Source organism: Moschus berezovskii, chromosome 4 (assembly GCF_049115385.1).
Source record: "Moschus berezovskii isolate FMDL1 chromosome 4, NW_MosBer_1.0, whole genome shotgun sequence".
Classification (NCBI taxonomy): domain Eukaryota; kingdom Metazoa; phylum Chordata; class Mammalia; order Artiodactyla; family Moschidae; genus Moschus; species Moschus berezovskii.
In genome coordinates this window covers 109,066,088-109,087,901 of record NC_142463.1, presented here as the reverse complement: position 1 = coordinate 109,087,901, position 21,814 = coordinate 109,066,088, and the positions used below count along the sequence as shown (strand labels likewise).

General features: G+C 42.2%; 1 protein-coding gene across 2 annotated transcripts in view; it reads right to left on the bottom strand.

Annotated features, from left to right (window-relative positions):
- Positions 1-21,814, bottom strand: part of TDRD10 (tudor domain containing 10) — a 49,617-nt gene that overhangs the window by 5,268 nt on the left and 22,535 nt on the right. Inside the window, exons 6-11 of one of the 2 annotated variants that reach the window (XM_055402854.2) lie at positions 5,460-5,528; positions 2,779-2,821; positions 2,154-2,244; positions 1,632-1,779; positions 1,233-1,378; positions 846-1,000 (exon numbers count right to left, since the gene is read on the bottom strand). In XM_055402854.2, the coding sequence (XP_055258829.1) occupies positions 846-1,000; positions 1,233-1,378; positions 1,632-1,779; positions 2,154-2,244; positions 2,779-2,821; positions 5,460-5,528 (652 nt within the window). The remainder of the gene's footprint in view (positions 1-845; positions 1,001-1,232; positions 1,379-1,631; positions 1,780-2,153; positions 2,245-2,778; positions 2,822-5,459; positions 5,529-21,814) is intronic. The other variant, XM_055402855.2, reaches the window with a different exon arrangement.

Here is a 21,814-nt window from a genome sequence, read left to right as displayed (position 1 = left end):
AATCCTAAGCGAAATCAACCCTGAATACTCACTGGAAGGACTGATGCTGAAGCTGAAGCTCCAATACTTTGCCCACCTGAGTTGGTCAATAGGCAACTCATTGGAAAAGACTCTGATGCTGGGAAAGAGCGAAGGCAAAAGAAGAGGGTGACAGAGGATGAGCCGGTCGGATGGCATCACTGACTCAATGGACATGAACTTGGGAGAACTCTGGGAGATGGCGTGGGATGGGGAGACCTGGCATGACACAGCCCACGGGGTCACAGTCAAACATGACAGTGACTGAACAGCAGCAGCAAATAACTGAATCACTTTGCTGCAGACCTGAAACTAACACAATACTGTAAATCAACTACACTTCAATTAAAAAAAAATAAAGTAACAAACATCACATCAGGGAACAACCTTGAGTCCACTGCTCTAACCCCTATCATTGGTCTTCAAATACCACTTTTCTTCTACAAAGAATCCTTCTCTGAAGAAATCTTAAGCGAAATTCAATGTACATGAAATAGATGGAAGCTGAGCAGTTCCAACAGAAGCAAGAGTGGGAGGCCTGCCCTCCCCTCACCCCACTCAGAGAACTCAGCCTTCAGGCAGCACCCGAGATCCCCTTCCAGATCTTGTTTGGAAAGACGAGGTATGAAAACCAAATTCTCAAGAAAGCTTGGCAAGGAGCAGATGCTGAAAACTAGGGTGAGACCAAAAGAATAGAGTCTGAAGGGAAGGCATCCTGAGGGCCTTGGCTGCCCCTACGCAGAAGCCATTCCCTCCCAGGTGCCCCGAGGAACGCACAGCATCTACCATCCCCTGGGTCCTCTGGAGGAGGGTGGAGGGCACCTTACCTTTCTCCAGCATGAAGGGCTGAGTCAGAGGGGGGATGGTCCAGAAGTCATCACTGTCCAGGGTGCGCAGGGACTGCACAGGGATGGTGGCCGATCGGCCAAAATCCACGAACATGACCACCACCCAGGAGTCCACGCGGTCCAGCACCCAGCACCTGGCGGAGGGAAGAAGAAGAGGTTTGCCCCACCTGGTGCCACACAGAGCAGTCTTCATGGAGAGGGCTGGAAGGTCTGGGCTAGGAGGAAAGAGAGCTTCCTATGCTGTTCCCCACCTTGGGTGGAGAGGTGATCACAAGGAATGATCTTGAGAGAAGCAACAGCAGCAGCAATGACACAGGAGTCCAGAGGATGGAGAGAAGCAAACCTCCAGCCCTGCCCGGCACATACCTGTTCCAGGCTGTTCCGTAATTGCCCAGGGGGTATTCGGCCAGACCGCGGGTCCCACGCCTCACCGCTGAGTCATGCAGGTAGGGCTGCTGCTCCTCTGCCTCAGCCAGGGCGCTGAACAGGGCCTGCATGTTCCGGTACAGTGTCTGTGGACGGTACAAACGCCAAGGGCCTCGCTGCCTGCCTGTATCACACGTCTGTCTTGGCAGGTATCACCTGTTACATCAGCACCACTGATCCACCCACCCCAAGGGAACCCAAGGTACGATGTGGGAGAAAGAGTGAGGCCGAACCAGGGATCAAAGTGCAGCCCCTCTGGATGTCCATCATGCTCACCCCAGTGGGGCCGCACGAGGAGGCAGAAAGTGGAGCCCCAGAGGACCACCAATAAGCCCGTACCTCGGTGATGCGCATGGCCCAGAAGAAGGGGGTCTGAGGGACAGTACTGGTCACCAACAGCCCCACCTCCCCGCCAATGCTGGGGATGGTGGCCAGCCAGCCCAGGTCTCGGAAACATTCCCTTAGGAGCAGCACCAAGAAGGACCCTCTGTGCGAAGAGCAGGGAACACAAGGAAGGGGGTGAACGCAGAGCGATCTGATCAATGCCTGTCCTGGGGATGCTGGGCAGGAGAGTCACCTTGACAAGAGGGCTGTGGCCCTCCCCAGGGTGGGGACAAGACAAGTGCCTCAGACACACTGATCTCAGGGCATCCAGGGTGGGGAGAGTCCCAGGCCATCACCATACAGAAAAGGAGACGGACTTTGTAAGTCACGATGGGTCACCGCCTTAGTGCTTGGGTCTGATGCAGGAGTTCTGAAAACTTGATTCCCCACCCCCATACCATCCCTGCCCCCACCCTCTAGGGAATGAGCAGATGTCTGCAATTGCCATTTGCTGGTGGCCTCTACACCTCCACTCACCTCATTTCCATGGGAACTGCAAAGAAGCTTGTCTTGGGCTTCTCTGTCTCACAGGGCTCACCAGAAGCGTTAGGAGTGAGCTGTGGACAAGCTAGAAGGCAGAAAGTGGAGTCCTGGAGGCACCAGGGCTGTCTCAGAGGACTGCCCCCCACCTCCCCCTCAAGAGACCCCAGAGGTAGGATGAGATGGGCGGTGAAGCTACATCCTTCCAGGTCTCAGCCTCTAGACCCTCAGGCAGGTGGGGAGAGTGTGCTGGATGATCTTCTTTCGTCAACAAAGCATCCCAGGGACCTCCCTGCTGGTCCAGTGGCTGGGATTTCACCCGCCACTGCAGGGAGTGCATTTTCAGTCCCTGGTTGGGGAGCTAGAATCCCATATGCCTCGTGGACAAGGGACCAAACCACAGAACAGAGGCAATGTTGTAACAAATTCAACAAAGACCTTAAAAATGGTCCACATCAAAAAAAAATCTTAAAAAAAAAAAAAAAGAAGGCATCCTAGAGGAATAAAAATATTTTCTACACCCAGGGGTCAATGCGGGACAAAGCTGGAAAGAGGATGCGAGAGGTAAATCGGGAGCTGCAAAGACACGTCCTGGGAACAGATGGCAGCTGGGGAATCTCACCAGTGGTTCCAGCAAATCCTTGAGCAGAGGCCTTCTCTGAAATCTAGGGAGAAAGAAAAAAGGCATCACTCAGGCATGGCGGTGTTCATCTCACTGTTTACATCCTGGGTCTCTCCAAGTAGATTAAGATGAGAGCAGCAACAGTCCCTGGACTGACACAGGCTTCAGCTGACTTTGGGGACCCCCCATCCTGCTTTCTCCATTCTCTCAGGGGATCTTGAGCCAAGTAAAGACAGGAGGTTCAGGAGCAGGGAGCGGGGAGTGAGGGCATGCTGCCAGGAACGCTCACCAGGACCTGCAGGCACAGAAGCCCAGCACTGCTTAGTCCCAAGGCCCCTGTGGGCACTTCTCCGGGAAAGAGGAGAAAGAGGTAGGGATGGTTACTCTGGTGCAGGTCTGGGTGGAGACAGACTACAGTCCTGCGGCCCCCAATCCCTCTGTCAGCTGTCCTGATCTGGAAACCCCCCACCCTGGTTACACCCACAGATCTGCCTGCCTGGCTACGTTCCTGCTTCCCCCACACCCCCCGCTGCCAGAGAACACACACGACCACTGTTTTCCAGTGGCCATGCCACAATCCTTCCAGAAGCCCCTAGTGAGTTTCCTTCCTTCCATCCAGTGGATGACACCTCACCCCCTCCTCTCTGCAAACCCTCCACACCTCCCACCCAACACCCGCTCTGTGCACTTGCCTCTTCATCAGGAGAAAACTGGAAGCAACTGGATGTGGGGGCCCCCTCATCCCCTCACCACCCCCACCCCGCTCTCTCTGCCCCTGTTGCTGCAGCCACCAAGCACCTTCCCACTGTGCGCACAGAGAAAACCCAAAGTCCCCATGTGGGCTCGCCAAGGCCACCATGATCCACCCTCCTTCCACTGACCTCTGCCCACTCGCCCTTGAGGCATCTGGAGGCAGTCCCTCTGTCTAGCATGTTCCTTCCCTGGTCTTCCCACAGTTGGCTGACTTTTCATTCAGATCTCAGCCGTCACCTCCTCACACACACGACTCCCTAAGAACCATTTCAGTGACCCTCTCCTCCCCATCACCTCCTCATCTCAATCCTACGTTTGCTTCTTACTACTGAGACAGGCTGGGACCTGGGACCATTTGTGGCAGTGCTCACACCTGGACAAAGGTCTCCTCCAACAATAAAACACAAGGAAATACTAACGGACTAAAAATAACTGCGCGCACGTGCAGTCAGGAAGAATCATGGACAACAAGATATGAAAAAGATGGGAAACCCAATACCACTTCTGAAGACTGGGAGCAAAAGCAGGGTGCTGTACCTGCCCCATGCACAAAGGCATGGGCTCACCACCTAAGCCAGCTCTCTGGCCTGAGCCCTGGACATTGCCCTGCTCACCCCTTATAAGGACCCGGCTCATCCCACCTTGGGAACTAGCAAGAGAGCTTGGTGCTCATTTTCCCTCCTGGTGCTGCTGCAGAAGGGGACCCAGTAAAGCCTTGCCTGAATTTCTTATCTGGCCTCTAATCAATTTCTATTGATTAAGGAAGCCAAGAACCCTGGTTGGTAATGCTAGCTGACATTTTCTTTTTCCTCTTTTTTTGGGGGGGTGGTGGAGGGCATTTTCTTATTTATTCACTTTTTTACTGGTTTAATGTATGTGTATTTCCACTGGAATTTAAGCCTGATGTGAACCACATCTCTCTTCTGACAAATACCTTTATGGCCGAGGAAAACTCAGGGCCCAAAACAGTGTCTGAGACATGGTAAGCTCTTAGTAAATATATGTGAGAGAAAGAGAAAGGAGGAGCGAGGGAGGAGAAATGAACTGGGGCAAATTCTTAATATAAACCTTGGCTTCCTCTTCAATACCGTGAATCATACCTGATGTGAGGATCTACTCTGGCCAGCATCTGTTCAGGACATGACACAAAACAGATGCTTGATAAATGGAAGAGAGGTTAAGGGACTTCCCTGATGGTCCAGAGCTCAAGAGTCCACCTGTGTAACCTTACACAGGTTCAGTCCTTAGTCCAGGAAGATCCCGCATGCCGCAGGGCAACTAAGCCCATGGGACGCAATGACTGAAGCCCGCACACCCTAGAGCCTGTGCTCCGCACCAGGAGAAGCCCATGGACCACAACTGGAGAGTAGACCCCACTTGCCGCAACTGAAGAAAGCCCAAGTACAGCAACGAAGACCCAATGCAGCCAACAAATAAATAAAATTTTAAAACAGAGAGGTTAAAAGTGCAGGTTCTGGAGTTAGACTGGGCTCCAATCTTGGATCGAGAACTTTAAGGATCGAGCTCCTTAACTTTGGCCTGGTTCCTTGGCGTCTCGTCTGCAGGACAGGAGAGTAGCAGCACCTATAGCTGGGTTTAAAAAGGTTCATACAGCAAAGTGATCATTACAGAGCCCACAGAGTGAGCCCTCCGTGAAGGCAAACTAGCACAGTCAACCAAGGGGGCCCAGATAAAATCTCCATGTGAAATCATTCTGCCCCTGCTGCTGCTGCTAAGCCCTTCAGTCGTGTCCGACTCTGGGCGACCGCATAGACGGCAGCCCACCACGCTCCCCCATCCCTGGGATTCTCCAGGCAGGAACACTGGAGTGGGTTGCCATTTCCTTCTCCAATGTGTGAAAGTAAAAAGTGAAAGTGAAGTCGCTCAGTCACATCCAACTCTTAGCGACCCCATGGATTGCAGCCTACCAGGCTCCTCCGTCCATGGGATTTTCCAGGCGAGAGTACTGGAGTGGAGTGCCCTTGCCTTCTGTTAACCTACGACAAAGCAAAGTGACAGCATTAAAAACTCTCCTCTAGCCAAGCATAGAAGCTGCCTTTTTATTTGAACAGCGTTTCCCAGGTGGCGCGAGTGGTAAAGAACTTCTTGGCAATGCAGGAGACAGATGTTTAAGAGATGCAGGTTCAATACCTGGGTCAGAAAGATCCTCTGGAGAAGGAAATGGCAATCCACTCCAGCAATCTTGTCTGGGAAATCCTCACGGACAGAGGAGCCTGGCGGGCTACGGTCCACAGGGTCACATAGTTGGACACGACTGAAGTGATTTAGCACTTAGCATATACCAATCTCAAGAACCAATTATCAGCAAGGGTTTCAAGCTAAAACTTACTATTAATTCTGTATTAATAATACAGAAACACTGAAAACCATTCCAGGTCTAATTATTATTCTCTAATGATTTGAGAGATATAAATATAACAAGCCTATTTTGTCAGTTTGTGAAATTCAGTTTCAGAGGAAAATCTACACAATTGTCATCCAACCACCACAGCAGACACATCACTCAAAAACAAACTTCAAATTTCAGGACATGGCCTGAATAACACAGATGTGGCCACCTAGAAGCTGCAGCAAAGGAGGCAGCATCTCAGGAACTGCCACACCAGCCGATTTTAATTAAGTTCTGTTGTTGCCACAAGCACAGTAACGCTTCGCCCCAATCAGTCAACAGCTCGTGAAGTGTTCCAAGAGGTGGCCTGCCCCAGAATCATGCAGGTAAGTCCCAGCAGTGGAAGAGAAGTCACAGGGCACACAAAGGTCAGTGGCCAGAAGGCTTTGGGGGCTTGGGAGCACCGACCTCATGTGACACTCAGAATAGTGGTGGCCTCCCTGGGATTGCTCACTGCCACACCCCTGGCCTGCTGTGGTCACCCTGGATCATCACTTTTAAGGTCCTGTCTCTACCTGGGGAACCGCACCTGGAGCTACCTGACGGGCATATCCTAGTGGAAATTTAAAACTTAGAGCTTTAACCATCAACTGCTTTCCCGTCGCCCAGTACCACCCTGCACTTCTCGCTTTTCTATGTGCTGGGCACAGAGGGACAAAGACAACAGACACAGGCCTTGATCTTGGGCGCTACACTGAGTCACTCCACACATACTTATGCAATGCACTCGTTTTGGACACAGCGATCACAGAGCTCACACTCTGCTGGGGGCAGGAGACAAGAAGTACGCAAAGAAGTATAAGGTCGATGACCATAAAGGCCAAGAAGAGTCACAAGGCAAGGAGAGGGGACAAGAGGGCAAGCGTGGGGGAGGGAGTGACAGCTGAGCAGAAGCCTGAATGAACTGAGAAGGCAAACCCGCAGGCATCTGGGAGATGAGCCTTCCTGCCGAGAACACCTGAGGTCCTAAGGTAGGGATGTGCTTACCCTACAACACTGTAGCTGGAGTAAAGGCATTTGCATCTCTTACCTGTACCACCCAAGACAGGTCTCCTGCTTCCAGGCCCTTGGGGTCTATTCCACACGGTCCCTTTAAAACTTAAATCTAAGTGAATAGATGAATTAACAGTGGCACATCCATACAACAGAATACAACTTAGCAATAAAACAAAGAATTGCTGATGGTGTGACCACATGGATGATTCTCAATAGCATTCTGCTGAGTGGAAGAAGCTAGACACAAAGAAGCACATATGGCACGATTCCATCTACACCAAACTCTAGAAAAAGATAAATCTTCTCTAAACTGATGGAAAGCAGATCAGTCATTGCCTGGGGCCACGAAGCAGGGAAAGGGCACAAGAGAATCTTTGGGGTGACTGAAATGGTCTATATTTGACTGTGACGGTGGTTATAGATGTATACGCTTGTCAAAATTCATCAAACTATACACCTAAAAGGGGTTCATTTTATGTAATAATTCAATGATACTTCGATAGGTGATTTTTTAGTATAAATTGGTTAAATCTGGTTAGGTCATTCTGCACTCAAACCCTCCAGTGTTCTCATTATTAAGTGACTATGTAAATGCCAACTGCTGCTGAATCAAGTTATAAACCATGAAAATTTTAAATTTTTAATACTAAAAATGTATTATGATTATTTTTATCCTTACACAACCTTCTCCAGGAATTAACTGCTCCTTTTTTCCCATTTACTTGGATTTCCCTAAATTTCTGGCTAAATCAATAAAACAAAGAGCTGGATCCTTTGAAAGGATCAACAAAATTAATGAACATCCAGTAAGACTGAAAAGAAAAGGAAGGCACAAACTGCCAAAATCAGGAACAAAATGGGATATCAATATACACCTCACAGATATCAAAAGGATAACAAGGGAACATAAAGGACAGCTCTACACATAAATACAAATATGAAGTTTGACAGCTTAACACAAAATATACCACTTTCTCAAAAACTATAAACTATCAAAACTCACCCAGTCTGAAATAGATAATTTGAAGAGCCCGTTACTGTTAAAGAAATTGAACTCTTGATTAAAAAAAAAAAAAAAAACCTCAGGAATTCCCTGGCAGTCCAGTGGTTAGGATGTGGCACTTTCAGTGCCAGGGACCCAGGTTCAATCCCTGGTCGGGTAACTAAGATCCCACAGTCAAAAAGGAAAAAGAAAAAGAAAACCTCCAAGCTCAGATGGTTTTACTAGAGAATTCTACCAAACATTTAAAGAACAATTAATGTAGTTCTATACAGTCTTTTACAAAAGGAGGGAACACTTCTTGATTCATTTTACAGAATGAATTTATACTAGTATTCAGTTCAGTTGCTCAGTCATGTCCTACTCTTCACAACCCCATGGACTGCAGCACTCCAGACTAGTATTACCATGATATTAAAACCAAAGATAGTATCACACACACACACAAAAAAAAACCCCACAAAAGAACAATATCTTTCATGAAAAATAGATGCAAAAACCTGTAACAAAGTATGATCAAATAGAATTTAGCAATATGTAAAAATAATTATACACCATGACCAAGTGGGTTTTAGTTCAGAAATGCAAGGCTGGTTCAATATCTGAAAAATCAGTCAAGGTAATCCATATTAACCAGGTTAAACAAGAAAAATCACACAATCATATCACTCGATACAGAAAAAAAAATTCAGCAAAATTCAACATCTGCTGAATCTTGAAAATGTTGAAAATTCAACATCTGTTAAAGGTTGAATTACTTCTGCCCCCTCAAAAAATATCTGTGGAACTCCAAACCCCTAGTACTCAGATTGTGACCTTATTTGGAAACAGGATCTTTATAGAGGTAAGAGAGGTAAAGGGTCCTAATCCAATACAAATGTGTCCTTATGAAAAGAGGAAATGTGAACATGGAGCCCAACACAGAGGGAAGACAATATGAAGACACACAAGGAGAATGTTATGTGAAAACAGAAGGTTGGGGAGACACACATATAAGCCAAAGAACAACAAAGATTACTGGCAAACCACCAGAAGCCAGGAAGAGGCAAGGAATAATTTCCCCCAGGTTTCAGAGGGACCTCTGCCCTGCTGACACCTTAATGTGGGTCCTCTAGCCTCCAGAACTATGAGACGATCAATTTCTGTTGTTGTAAGCCACCCAGTTTGTGGAACATTGTGAGAGCAATCATAAGAAATTAATATAACAATGACTCATTTTTTAAAAAAAAGAAAACTCTCAGAAACAGGAATAGAGGACAGTTTCCTTAACTTAATAAAGAATACCCATCCAAAAACCTATGATAATATCATGCTTTATTGTGAAAGACTGAATCTTTTTACCCTAAAAGAATAAGGCAAGGATATCCACACTCACTACTCTACTTCAGCATAGTGCTGGGAATCTAGCCAGTACTAAGAAAAAGAAACAAAGACATACAGATCAGAAAGGAAAAAAAACTGGCCTTATTTGCAAATGACATTGTCTACACAGAAAATCCCAAGAAATCTACAAAAAAAAAAACCCCAAATTCCTATCACTAATAAATTCAGCAAAGTAACAGGATATAAGATAAATATAAAAAAATTATATTTCTATATACTACCAATGAGCAAGGAGACAGAAACCAAAACTACAGTGTCATTTATAATCACTCAAAATTAAATACTTGTGTCAACCTAATAAAATATATTAGAATTTATATGCTGTAAACTATACCATCTGATTAAAGAAATCAAAAAAGGTCTGAGTCAATGGAAACACATACTGTGTATTTGTGTTCATGGGTTGGAAGACCCAACATATAATAAAGATATCAATTCTCCTTAAACTAACACATGAGTCTACAGCGATTGCCATCGAAACTCCAGTCAAGAGGAGTGGAGCGAAGGGAACTCTCCTACACTGTTGACGGGAATGTAAATTGGTACAGCCACCACAGAGGTGGCTTACAAAACTAAAAATAGAGCTACCATATGACCCTGCAATCCCACTCCTGGGCATATATCCAGAGAAAAGCATGATACAAAAGGATATATGCACCCCAAAGGTTCACTGCAGCACTGTTTACAACAGCCAAGACATGGGAGCAATTTAAATGCAGATGAATGGATAACACTGCGATACATATATACAATGGAATATTACTCAGCCATTAGAAAGAATAAAAATGCCTTTTGCAGCAACATATCAATCTGAGTGAAGTAAATCAGACAGAGAAGCATAAACATCATCTGACATCCTTTATATCCTTTATAAAACAGCAGGAGAGTCACAGATTTAGAGAACAAACGTATGGTTGCTGGCGGGGAAGGGGTAGTTAGAGACTTTGGGATGGACATGTACACACAGCTATATTTCAAATGGATAACTAACAAGGACCTACTGTATAGCACACGGAACTCTGCTCAAGGTTAAACAGCAACCCGGATTGGAGGGGAGTTTGCGGGAGAATGAATACATGTATGTGTATGGCTGGGTCCCTTTGCTGTTCACCTGAAATTATCACAACATTGTTAACTGGCTGTACCCCAATACAAAATTAAAAGCTTTAAAAAACAAAATTCCAGTCAAAATTATTGTAGGTATAGATTATTCTAAAATCTATATACAAAGGCAAAAGAACTAGAACAGCTAAAACAATATTGAAAAACAATAAGCAGAAGCAATCTCCTAATTTCAATACTTCTTACAGCCATAGTAACTGAGACTCTATGAGATATTATACATGTAGATCAACGGAACAAAACTGAGGACACAGAAATTTGCTGTTGTTCAGTCACAAGTCCTGTCAGACTCTGTGAGACCACGGACTGCAGCACACGAGGCTCCTCTGTCCTTCACTATCTTCCAGAGTTTGCTCAAATTCATGTCCACTGAGACGGTGGTGCCATCTAACAATCTTCATCCTTTGCTGCCCTCTTCTCCTTTTGCCTTCAATCTTTCCCAGCACAGGGTCTTTTCCAATGAGTTAGCTATCTGCATCAGGTGACCAAAATATGGAAGCCTCAGCTTCAGCATCAATCCTTCCAATGAACACCCAGGATTGATTTCCTTTAGGATTGACTGGTTTGATGTCCTTGCAGTCCAAAAGACTCTCAAGGGTCTTCTCCAACACCACAGTTCAAAAGCATCAATTCTTCGAAGTTCAGGCTTTTTTATGGTCGAACTCTCACATCCATACATGACCACTGGAAAAACCATAGCTTTGACTAGACAGACCTTTGTCAGCAAAGTGATGTCTCTGCTTTTTAATACACTGTCTAGATCTGCTGTAGCTTTCCTTTCAAGGAGCAAGTGTCCTTTACATTCATGGCAGCAGTCACCATCCACAGTGATTTTGGAGCCCAAGAAAATAGTCTCACTGTTTCCACCTTTTCCCCTTCTATTTGCCATGAAGTGATGGGACTGGATTCCATGATCTTAGTTTTATGAATGTTGAGCTTTTAACCAGATTTTTCACTCTCCTCTTTCACCCTCATCAGAGGCTCTTTAGTTCCTCTTTGTTTTCTGCTATTAGAGTGGTATCATCTCCGTATCTGAGGCTCTCAATATTTCTTCCAGCAATCTTGATTCCAGCTTGTGATTCATCCACCCCAGCATTTCACATGATGTACTTTGCATATAAATTAAATAAACAGAGTGACAATATACAGCCTTGTCATACTCCTTTTCCAATTTTGAACCAGTCAGTTGTTCCATGTCCAATTCTGCTGCTTCTTGACTCACATAAACGTTTCTCAGGAGGCAGGTCAGGTGGTCTGGTATTCCCATTTCTTTAAGAATTTTCCACAAATTGTTGTGATCCACATAGTCAAAGGCTTTAGTGTAGTCAATGAAGCAGATGTTTTTCTGGAATTTCCTTGCTTTTTCTACGATCCAATGGATGTAGGCAATTTGATCTCTGATTCCTCTACCTTTTCTAAACCCAGCTTGTACATCTGGAAGTTCTCAGTTCACATACTGCTGAAGCCTAGCTTGAAGGATTTAGAGCATAAACACACTAGTATGTGAAATGAGTGCAATTGTGCAGTAGTTTGAACACTCTTTGGCATTGCCCTTCTTTCGAAATAAAATGAAAGCTGACCTTTTCCAGTCCTGTGGCCACTACAGAGTTTTCCAAATTTGCTGGCATACTGAGTTTGCTAGCAGCACTTTAACAGCATCATCCTTTAGGATTTTAAATAGCTCAGCTGAAATTCCATCATCTCCACTAGTTGTATTCATAGTAATGCTTCCTAAGGGCCCCCTAACTGGACACTCCAGGATGTCTGGCTCTAGTTGAGTGATCACACCATCATGGTTATTCAGATCATTAAGACCTTTTTTGTATAGTTTTTCTGTATATTCTTGCCACCTCTTCTTAATCTCATCTGCTTCTGTTAGGTCCTTACTGTTTCTGTCCTTTATCATCCCCATCCTTGCATGAAATGTTCCCTTGATATCTCCAATTTTCTTAAAGAGATCTCTAGTCTTTCCCATCCTATTGTCTTCCTCTATTTCTTTGCATTGTTCATTGAAGAAGGCTTTCTTATCTCTCCTTGCTATTCCCTGGAACTCTGCATTCAGTTGGGTATATCTTTCCCTTTCTCCCTTGCCTTTTGCTTCTCTTCTTTTCTCAGCTATTTGTAAAGCCTCCTCAACCACTTTTCTTCTTGCATTCTTTTTCTTTGGGATGGTTTTGGTCACTGTCTCCTGTACAATGTTATGAACCTCTGCCCATTGTTCTTCAGGCACTCTATCAGATCTAATCCCTCGAAACTATTTCTCAACTCCACTGTATAATCATAAGGAATTTTACTTAGGTCATACCTGAATGGTCTAGTGGTTTTCCCTACTTTCTTCAATTTAAGCCTGAATTTTGTAATAAGGAGCTCATGATCTGAGCCACAGTCAGCTCCTGGTCTTGTTTTTGCTGACTGTATAGAGCTTCTCCATCTTCAGCTGCAAAGAATATAATCAGTCTGATTTCACTATTGACCATCTGGTGACATCCATGTGTAGAGTTGTCTCTTGTGTTATGGGAAAAGGGTGTTTGTTATGACCAGCATGTTCTCTTGACACAACTGGTAGCCTTTGTCCTGCTTCATTTTGTACTCCAAGAACAAACTTGCCTATTACTCCAGGTATCTCTTGACTTCCTACTTTTGCATTCTAATTATTGGTGTTAATTCTAGAAGGTGCTGTAGGTCTTCATAGAGCCGTTCAGCTTCTTCGGCATTAGTGGCTGAAGCACAGATTTGGATTACCATGACACTGAATGGTTTGCCTTGGAAAAGAACTGAGATCATTTAGTTTACTGATTCCTAAGTTATTGATGTTCACTCTTGCCATCTCCTGCTTGACCATGTCCAACTTACCTTGATACATGGACCTAATGTTAATTCCAGGTTCCTATGCAATATTTTTCTTTACAGCACTGGACTTTACTTTCACCGCCAGACACATTCACATTTGAGCACTATTTCCATTTTTGCTCAGCAGCTTCATTCTTTCTGGAGCTACTAGTAACTGCCCTCTGCCCTTCCCTAATTTCATGTTGGATACCTTCTGACCTGGGGAGTTCACCTTTCAGTGTCATATCTTTTTGCCTTTTCATACTGTTCATGGGGTTCTTGAGGCAAGAATCCTGGAGTGGTTTGCCATTCCTCCTCCACTTGACCACAATTTGTCAGGACTCTCCACCGTCCATCTTGCGTGGCCCTACACGGCATGGCTCATAGCTTCACTGAGTTATGCAAATCCCTTTGCCACAACAAGGCTGTGATCCATGAAGAAGGATGAAGAAATAAATGGGTCCACACAAATATGCCCAATTGTGATAAAACTGCAAAAGTAATTTAATGGAGGAAATGGTGCTGGAAAAACTGAACATAAGGAAAAAAAAACTCAACCTAAGTTTCAAAGCATATACAAAAACGAACTCAAAATTAAAAGGGGCTTTACAATGTAACACCATATAACTTTTAAAAAAAGGATAAAATCTTTGTACCATTTTACATTCCCACCATATGAAGGGTTCTCTGCATCCCCTCCAGGATGTCACTTTTTAATTTTAGCCTGATAGATATATAATGATATCTTATTATGGTTTTAATTTACATTTTCCTAATGTCAAATAGTCAATCCTCATCCCAGTTCCCAAGAAGGCAGTACTAAAGAATGTTCAAACCACTGAACAATTGCACTCATCTCCCATGCTAGGAAGGTCATGCTCAAAATCTTACATGCTAGGCCTTAGCATTAAGTGAACCAAGAACTTCCAGACGTCTAAGCTTTAGAAAAGGCAGAGGAACCAGAGATCAAATTGCCAACATTTGCTGGAAAGCAAAGGGAATTCCAGAAAAACATCTACCTCTGTTTCATCAACTACACTAAAGCCTTTGACTGTACGGACTATAACAAACTATGGAAAACTCTTTTTTTTATTTTTTTTTTCTTCCAGTTTTATTGAGACATAATTGATATACAACACTTGTATACAATTTTAAGGTGTACAACATAGTGATGTGACTTATTGTACATATGTCAAGAATTGATTACCACAATAAGTTTAGCAAACATCCATAATCTCATATACATGTAAAAGAAATGAAAAAGTATTTTCTTCTTGTGATGAGAACTCACAATTTACTATCTCAGCAACTTTCATAGATAAAACATTCTGCAGTGTTAATTATATGTCATGTTGTATGTTACATCACTAGTATTATAACTGAAAGTTTGTGCCCACCTCCATTCAATTCTGCCTTCCCCAAACCCCTTGCTCAGGTAACCACATATCTGATCTATTCTTCTTTCTTTTATTTTTTATTTTTTCCAATTTTATTTATTTATTTTTTTTCAAGTTGAACAGACTAAATTTCTTTAAACAAACTTACTTATACTCCAGGGTCCTTTAAAAACTTAATAGCATTTATACATTGAAGGTATTTGATTTTCTTGTAACTAGCACTTCAAATGCAACAAGAACTTGAAGCAACAAGCATTTGACCCAACAAGTAAAACTTTCTACAGTTCATAACTTTTATAAATAAAATAAATTAAATGTACAGTGAATAAGTTCTCTGAAATATTTCAATATTTCTGCAGGTTTAGTAACAACGTAAAATACATTTCAACTAAAGTTCACAAATACCTGTTAGGCATTTTTAGGCGTTTTAAGTTGGAAATGAAGACCAATGTTACATCGTAATATACCAATTACAAATAGTACTTCAAATAGCAAATACTACAGTTTGTCCCAAACTTTAAAAACTATTCATGAACTCAACACTGAACTATTGATGGCTATGAGAATTGTTTCCTAGCCTTTTTGAAAATTTCAACCCATTTACGTTTAAGGTAATTATTGATAAGTACGATCCCATAGCCATTTTCTTTATTGCTTTGGGTTCAAGTTTATACACTCTTTCTGTGTTTCCTGTCTATAGAAGATCCTTTAGCATTTGTTGGAGAGCTGGTTTGGTGATGCTGAATTCCCTCAGCTTTTGCTTGTCTGTAAAGCTTTTGATTTCTCCTTCATATTTGAATGAGATCCTTGCTGGGTATAGTAATCTGGGCTGTAGGGTATTTTCTTTCATCACTTTAAGTATGTCTTGCCACTCCCTTCTGGCCTGAAGAGTTTCTGTTGAAAGATCAGCTGTTATCCTTATGGGAATCCCCTTATGTGTTAGTTGCTGCTTTTCCCTTGCTGCTTTTAATATTTGTTCTTTGTGTTTGATCTTTGTTAATTTGATTAATATGTGTCTTGGAGTATTTCGCCTTGGGTTTATCCTGTTGGGGACTCTCTGGGTTTCTTGGATTTGGGTGATTATTTCTTTCCCCATTTTAGGGAAGTTTTCAACTATTATCTCCTCAAGTATTCTCTCATGGTCTTTCTTTTTGTCTTCTTCTTCTGGGACTCCTATGATTCGAATGTTGGAGCGTTTAACATTGTCCCAGAGGTCTCTAATATTGTCCTCATTTCTTTTAATTCGTTTTTCTTTTTTCCTCTCTGTTTCATTTATTTCTACAATTCTATCTTCTAGTTCGCTTATCCTGTCTTCTGCCTCTGTTATTCTACTGTTTGTTCCCTCCAGAGTGTTTCTGATCTCATCTATTGCATTATTCATTGTATACTGACTCTTTTTTATTTCTTCTAAGTCCTTATTAAATCTTTCTTCCATCTTCTCAATCCTTTTCTCCAGCTTATTTATCTGTAACTCCATTCTGCTTTCAAGATTTTGAATCATTTTCATCATCAAAATTTGAAATTCTTTATCAGGTAAATTCCCTATATCTTCTTCTTTTGTGTTGGTGGGCAATTATCTTGTTCCTTTACTTGCTGGGTATTTCTCTGCCTCTTCATCTTGCTTATACTGCTTTGCTTGGGGTGGCCTTTCCCTCATCTTGCAGTTTGTGGAGTTCTCTTTATTATGTAGTTTCTTCGCTGTGTGTGGGGTTGGATGGGTGACTTGTCCGGGTTCCCTGGTTAGGGAAGCATGTGTCGGTGTTCTGGCGGTTGGAGCTGGATTTCTTCTCTCTCCTTTAGAAGACAATGGGCTGCTTTTCTGGGAGCCTGATGTCCTCTGCCAGTATTCAGAAGTTGTTTTGTGGACTTTACTCCGCGTTCAAATGTTCTTTTGATGAATTTGTGGGGGAGAAAGTGGTCTCGCCATCTTATCCCTCCGCCATCTTGTTCCTTCCTCCCCAGAACACTGGATTCTTATATTCCACTTGGTCGTGGAGTATCTCTTCCCAGCTGCTCCAACAAGGCGCAGCCGCTGTACCTTACCTTGGACGAGGGGTATCTCCTCAAGGCCGCCCCTCCTGCTTTGAATGTGGATCAGCTCCTTTCGGCCCTCCGGTGCCCAAGCAGCCACCGCCTCCTGGACGTGGTACAGCTCCTCTCGGCCACCGCCCTAACCCTGGGCGCGGGGTAGCTCCTCTCAGCCACGATTCTGCACGTGGTCAGTTGCGCCGGAGCCGGGCATCTCCCGCGTCTGCGCCGCCGGAGCCGGGGGTCTCCCGCGTCTGCGCCGCCGGAGCCGGGCGTCTCCCGCGACTCTATGGAAAACTCTTAAAGAGATGGGAATACCAGACCATCTTAACTGCCTCCTGAGAAACCTGTATGTAGGTCAAGAGGCAACAGTTAGAACCCTGTATGGAAAAACTGACTGGTTCAGGATTGAGAAAGGAGTACAACAAGGCTGTTCATTGTCACCCTGTTTATTTAACTTATACACTGAGCACATCATGAGAAATGCCAGTATAGATGAGTTACAAGCTAGAAATAAGATTGGCGGGAGAAATATCAACAAACTCGGACATGTGGATAATACCACTCTAATGGCAGAAATCGGAGAGGAACTAAAGAGCCCCTTGATGAAGGTGAAGGAAGAGAATGAAAAAGCCAACTTAAAACTAAATATTAAAAAAATCCAAGATCATGGCATCTGGCCCCATTACTTCATGGCAAATAGAAGGAGAAAAGGTGGAAGTAGCGACAGAGTTCCTCTTTGGGGGCTCTAAAATCACTGTGGATGGTGATTGCAGCCATGAAATCAGAAGAGGACTGCTTTTTGGCAGGAAAGCTATGACAAACCTAGACGGTGTGTTGAAAAGCAAAGACATCACTTTGCCAACAAAGGTCCTTATAGTCAAGGCCATGGTCGTTCCAGTAGTCATATACAGTTGTGAGAGCTGGACTGTGAAGAAGACAGAGCACTGAAGAATTGATGCCTTCAAACTGTGGTGCTAGAGAAGACTCTTTGAGAATCCCTCTGACAGCAAAGAGATCAAACCAGTCAATCTGATAGGAAATCAACCAGGAATACTCATTAGAAGGACTAATGTTAAAGCTGAAGCTCCAATATTTTGGTCACCTGATGCAGCCAACTCATTGGCAAAACCCTGATACTGGGAAAGATTGAGGGCACAGGAGAAGAGGGCAACAGAGGACCAGATGTTTGGATGGCATGACTGACTCAATGGACATGAGTTAAAGCAAACCCTGGGAGATGGTGAGGGACAAGGAGGCCTGGTGTGCTGCAGTCCGTGGAGTCTCGAAGAGTAGGACATGACTGGGAGACTGAACAAGAACAATACTAACGATGTTGAACATCTTTGCCTGGGCTAGGCTGGACAAAAAGTTCTCAGACCTGACAACAAAAGCATTTCATAAAAGGAAAAATAGATAAACTGGACTTCACTGAAATTTAAAACCTTTGTTCTACAAAAAATCCTATTAAGATGAAAAAAAAATGAGCTACAGAGTAGAAGAAAACATTTGCAAATCACGTATCCAACAAAGGACTAGTATCTAGAATACATAAAGAACTCTCAAACTTCAATGGCAAAAAACCCAAACAATCCAATTAGAAAATGAGCAATAAAAAGAAAGATATTTCAACAAAGATGATATACAAATAGTAAATAAGCACATGAAAAGGTCTTCAATAGCATTAGCATCAGGGAAATGCAAATTAAAACTGTAATAAGATATCACAAATATACCTACCAGAATGGCTAAAATTAAAAAATGACATCCTGGAGGGGTGTCTGAGAACATTCAGACATTCATAGTGGAAATGTAAAATGGTACAGTCATTGAAAACAGTTCGGCTGTTTCTTAAGAAAGGAAGCATGTAATGACCATACTATTCAGCAATTTTAATTTGGAGCATTTATCCCAGAGAAACACACAGACTCTATACATGAAGATTTATAGCAAATTTTATTTGTAATAGTCAAAAACTAGCAACAATGTAGATTAGATATCCTTCAATGGGTAAATGGTTAAGCATTCTTTGTAAATCCACACCACAGAATACTACTCAGCAGGAATAAACTGTTAGTATACGCAACAGCCCCTGAATTATCTCCAAAAATTATGTTGACAGAAAAAAGCCAATCCCAAAAGGTCACATACAATATTTTTCCATTCACATAACATTCTTGAACTGGAGAAATAGAGAACAGACTAGTTGTTCCAGGGGCTAAGGTGGAGATGGGGATGGGAGGGAGGTGGGTGTGGCTATAACAGCAACAGGAAGGATATTTGTGGTCGTGATGGAAATGTTCTGTATCTTGACTGTATCAGTGTCAATATCCTGGTTGTGAGATTGTTTTGTAAGATGTTACCATTGTAGGGAACTGGGTAAAGGGTACAGGGATCTATGTACTGTTTCTTACAACTAACTCCATGTGAATCTATGATTACCTCAAAAAGAAAAGTTCAATTGAAAGAAAAATTCTCACCAGCAGCATAAAAGCAGAGAGCCACTGACCAAAGTCTGCTGACCCCTTTCCTGGTTAGTTATATTACTGCAAATATCTTCCTCCAGTTTTTTGGATTGAATTTATCTTCCTTTGTGTTATCTTTCAAAGAAGATAAGTTCATAATTTTATCACCCCTCTTTTTTTCTGTATGCCTTAGCAAGTCTTCTTCTACTCTGAGGTTGTGAAGAGATTCTTCTACACTTTTTCCTAAAAGTTTTAAAGTAAGTATGGTTCATCTAGAGTTTATTTTTGTGTACGAGGTAAGGCATGGATATAATTTCATATTTTTTCACATAAAAAAGCAATTGTCCAGATTCAATGCCTGAAGTGTCTGTCCTTTCACCAGAGACGTGCAACTCTACAAGAATAGTCATAGCTTCTCCATTTGCAAGAGCCTCTTTTGGGGGACTCTTTATTGTATTTTGTTAGTCTTAAATATTCACAGGCTTTTGGACTTCCACATAAATTTTAGAATTAGCCTGTTCCATTCCTGGGAAAACCTGTGGGAATTTTTATTGAAATTATGCAGAATCAGCAGATTAATTTGGGGAGAATGACTCTAAACTCTTTTTCTGTCTTCCTATCCACGAAGACGAAACTTTTATCGTTTTAGACTTCCTTAAAGACTTTCAATAAAACTAACATATTTCCCCCATAGGCCATGCTCACCTTTCACTGGATTCATTTCTATGTATCTTAATTTTTTTAATTGCTCTTATGAATGTTATATTTAAAAAATTGTTTTCTGTGTTTACTCATGGAAATATAAAAACTGATTTATATATATCTGATATATATCCAACTACCTTATTAAAACGTTATTTCTAATAATTTATGTATTATTTAAGTTTTTCTATGTAAAGAAACATCATCTGTAAATAATGAACTTTGTTTCTCCTATCCCAGTATTTATAACTTATTTACCTTACCTTACTAGATAAAAGTATATCCTTGTCTTGTTCCTATTTTTAATGAGAATGCTTATAGTGTTTTTCTATTGAAATATTATTTTCTGGAGAGTTTTAGAAGATAGCCTTAATCAGGTTAAAAATAACTTTTCACTTTGAGCTGCTAAAAATCTTTATTTTTAAATCATAAATTAGTGCTGAATTTTATCAAATGCTTTGGCTGTATCTAAAGTGATCATATGGTTTTCATTCTTTAATCTGTTAATGTAGTGAAAGAATTATTGTTTTTCTTTCTTTATTTTTCTTTTTTTCCTGGCATTACCATAAGGCTTGCTTGTGGGATCTCAATTCCCTGACCAGAGTCTGAACCCAGGCCATGGCAGTCAAAACCCAGAATCCTAACCACTAGGCAACCATGGAACTCCAGATTTATCATTTTTCTAATGTTAAATTTCTGTATTTTTGGAAAAAATCCAACTGCCATTACAATCTTCATCAGCCAATACTGACTTCATTTTGCCAATATTTTGTTTAGAAACATCGCATGTGTATTCATGTGAGAGAAGCCAGCCTGCAATTTATCTCTCTCATAATCTCCTGTCTGATTTGTTATCAGGGTTATATTGACCTCAAAGAATGAACTAACAAGTATCTCTTTTATTCCTTAGAAGAATTTATATAATATCGGAATTTTCCGTTCCTTGAAAATTCAGTAAATTTGCCTATAAAACAATCAGAGCTTGGTGTTTTCTTTACAAGACGATTCTAAACATTGATTCAACTGCTTTACAGATATAGGACTAGCAGGTTCTTATATCAGTTTTGAAAATGACATACTTTAAAAAACATGTCCATTTCTTCTAAGTTTTCAAATTTATTAGCTTATATTTTAATATCAGCTACATCTATAGTTATGATCTTTTTTAATACTAATTCTTATTTATTCTCTTTTCTTTTTTCTAATTAATCATTCCAAAAGTTTTTCTCATTAATCTCTTTAAAGAATCAAATTTTGACTTTATTGATCCCTTCTATTGAAGCTTTGCTTTTTATGCTTCTTGTTTCCCCTCCAGTTTTACGGAGATATAACTGACATATAACTACAGCTTTGTTAACAAAATTAAAAACTTTTTTATAAAAGGGAAACAGGAAGTGCTATTTTTATTTATGTATTTATTTATGGCTGCACTGTGCCTTAGTTGCTACACAGGTTTTCTTTCTGGTTGGGGCGAGTGGAGGCTACTCTTCCTTGCTGTGCATGGGCTTCTCATTGCAGTGGCTTCTCTTGTTGCACACACAGCACAGCCTCTAGATGTACTGGCTTCAGCAGTTGCGGCTCGCGGGCTCTAGAATGTGGGCTCAGTTGTGGTCCACACGCTTAGCTGCCCTGTGGCACGTGGGATCTTCCTGGAGCAGGGATAGAACCCATGTCCCCTGCATTGGCAAGCTGATTCTTAACCACTGGACCACCAGGGGAGTCCACAAAATTTTAAATTTTAAAAAACTTTGTTTTAAAATTTTTGCTGGGACTTCCCTGGTGGTCCAGTGGTTAAGACTCTGGAATTGTAGCATGTATATTATCATAAGTGACCAGTCCAGGTTCGACGCATACATTTTCCTCTGTTCATTTCTTTGCATTTGTGCTTTTTTAATAAAATTCTTTTTTAGAAATAAATAAATAAATAAATAAATAAAAAAGACTCTGTACT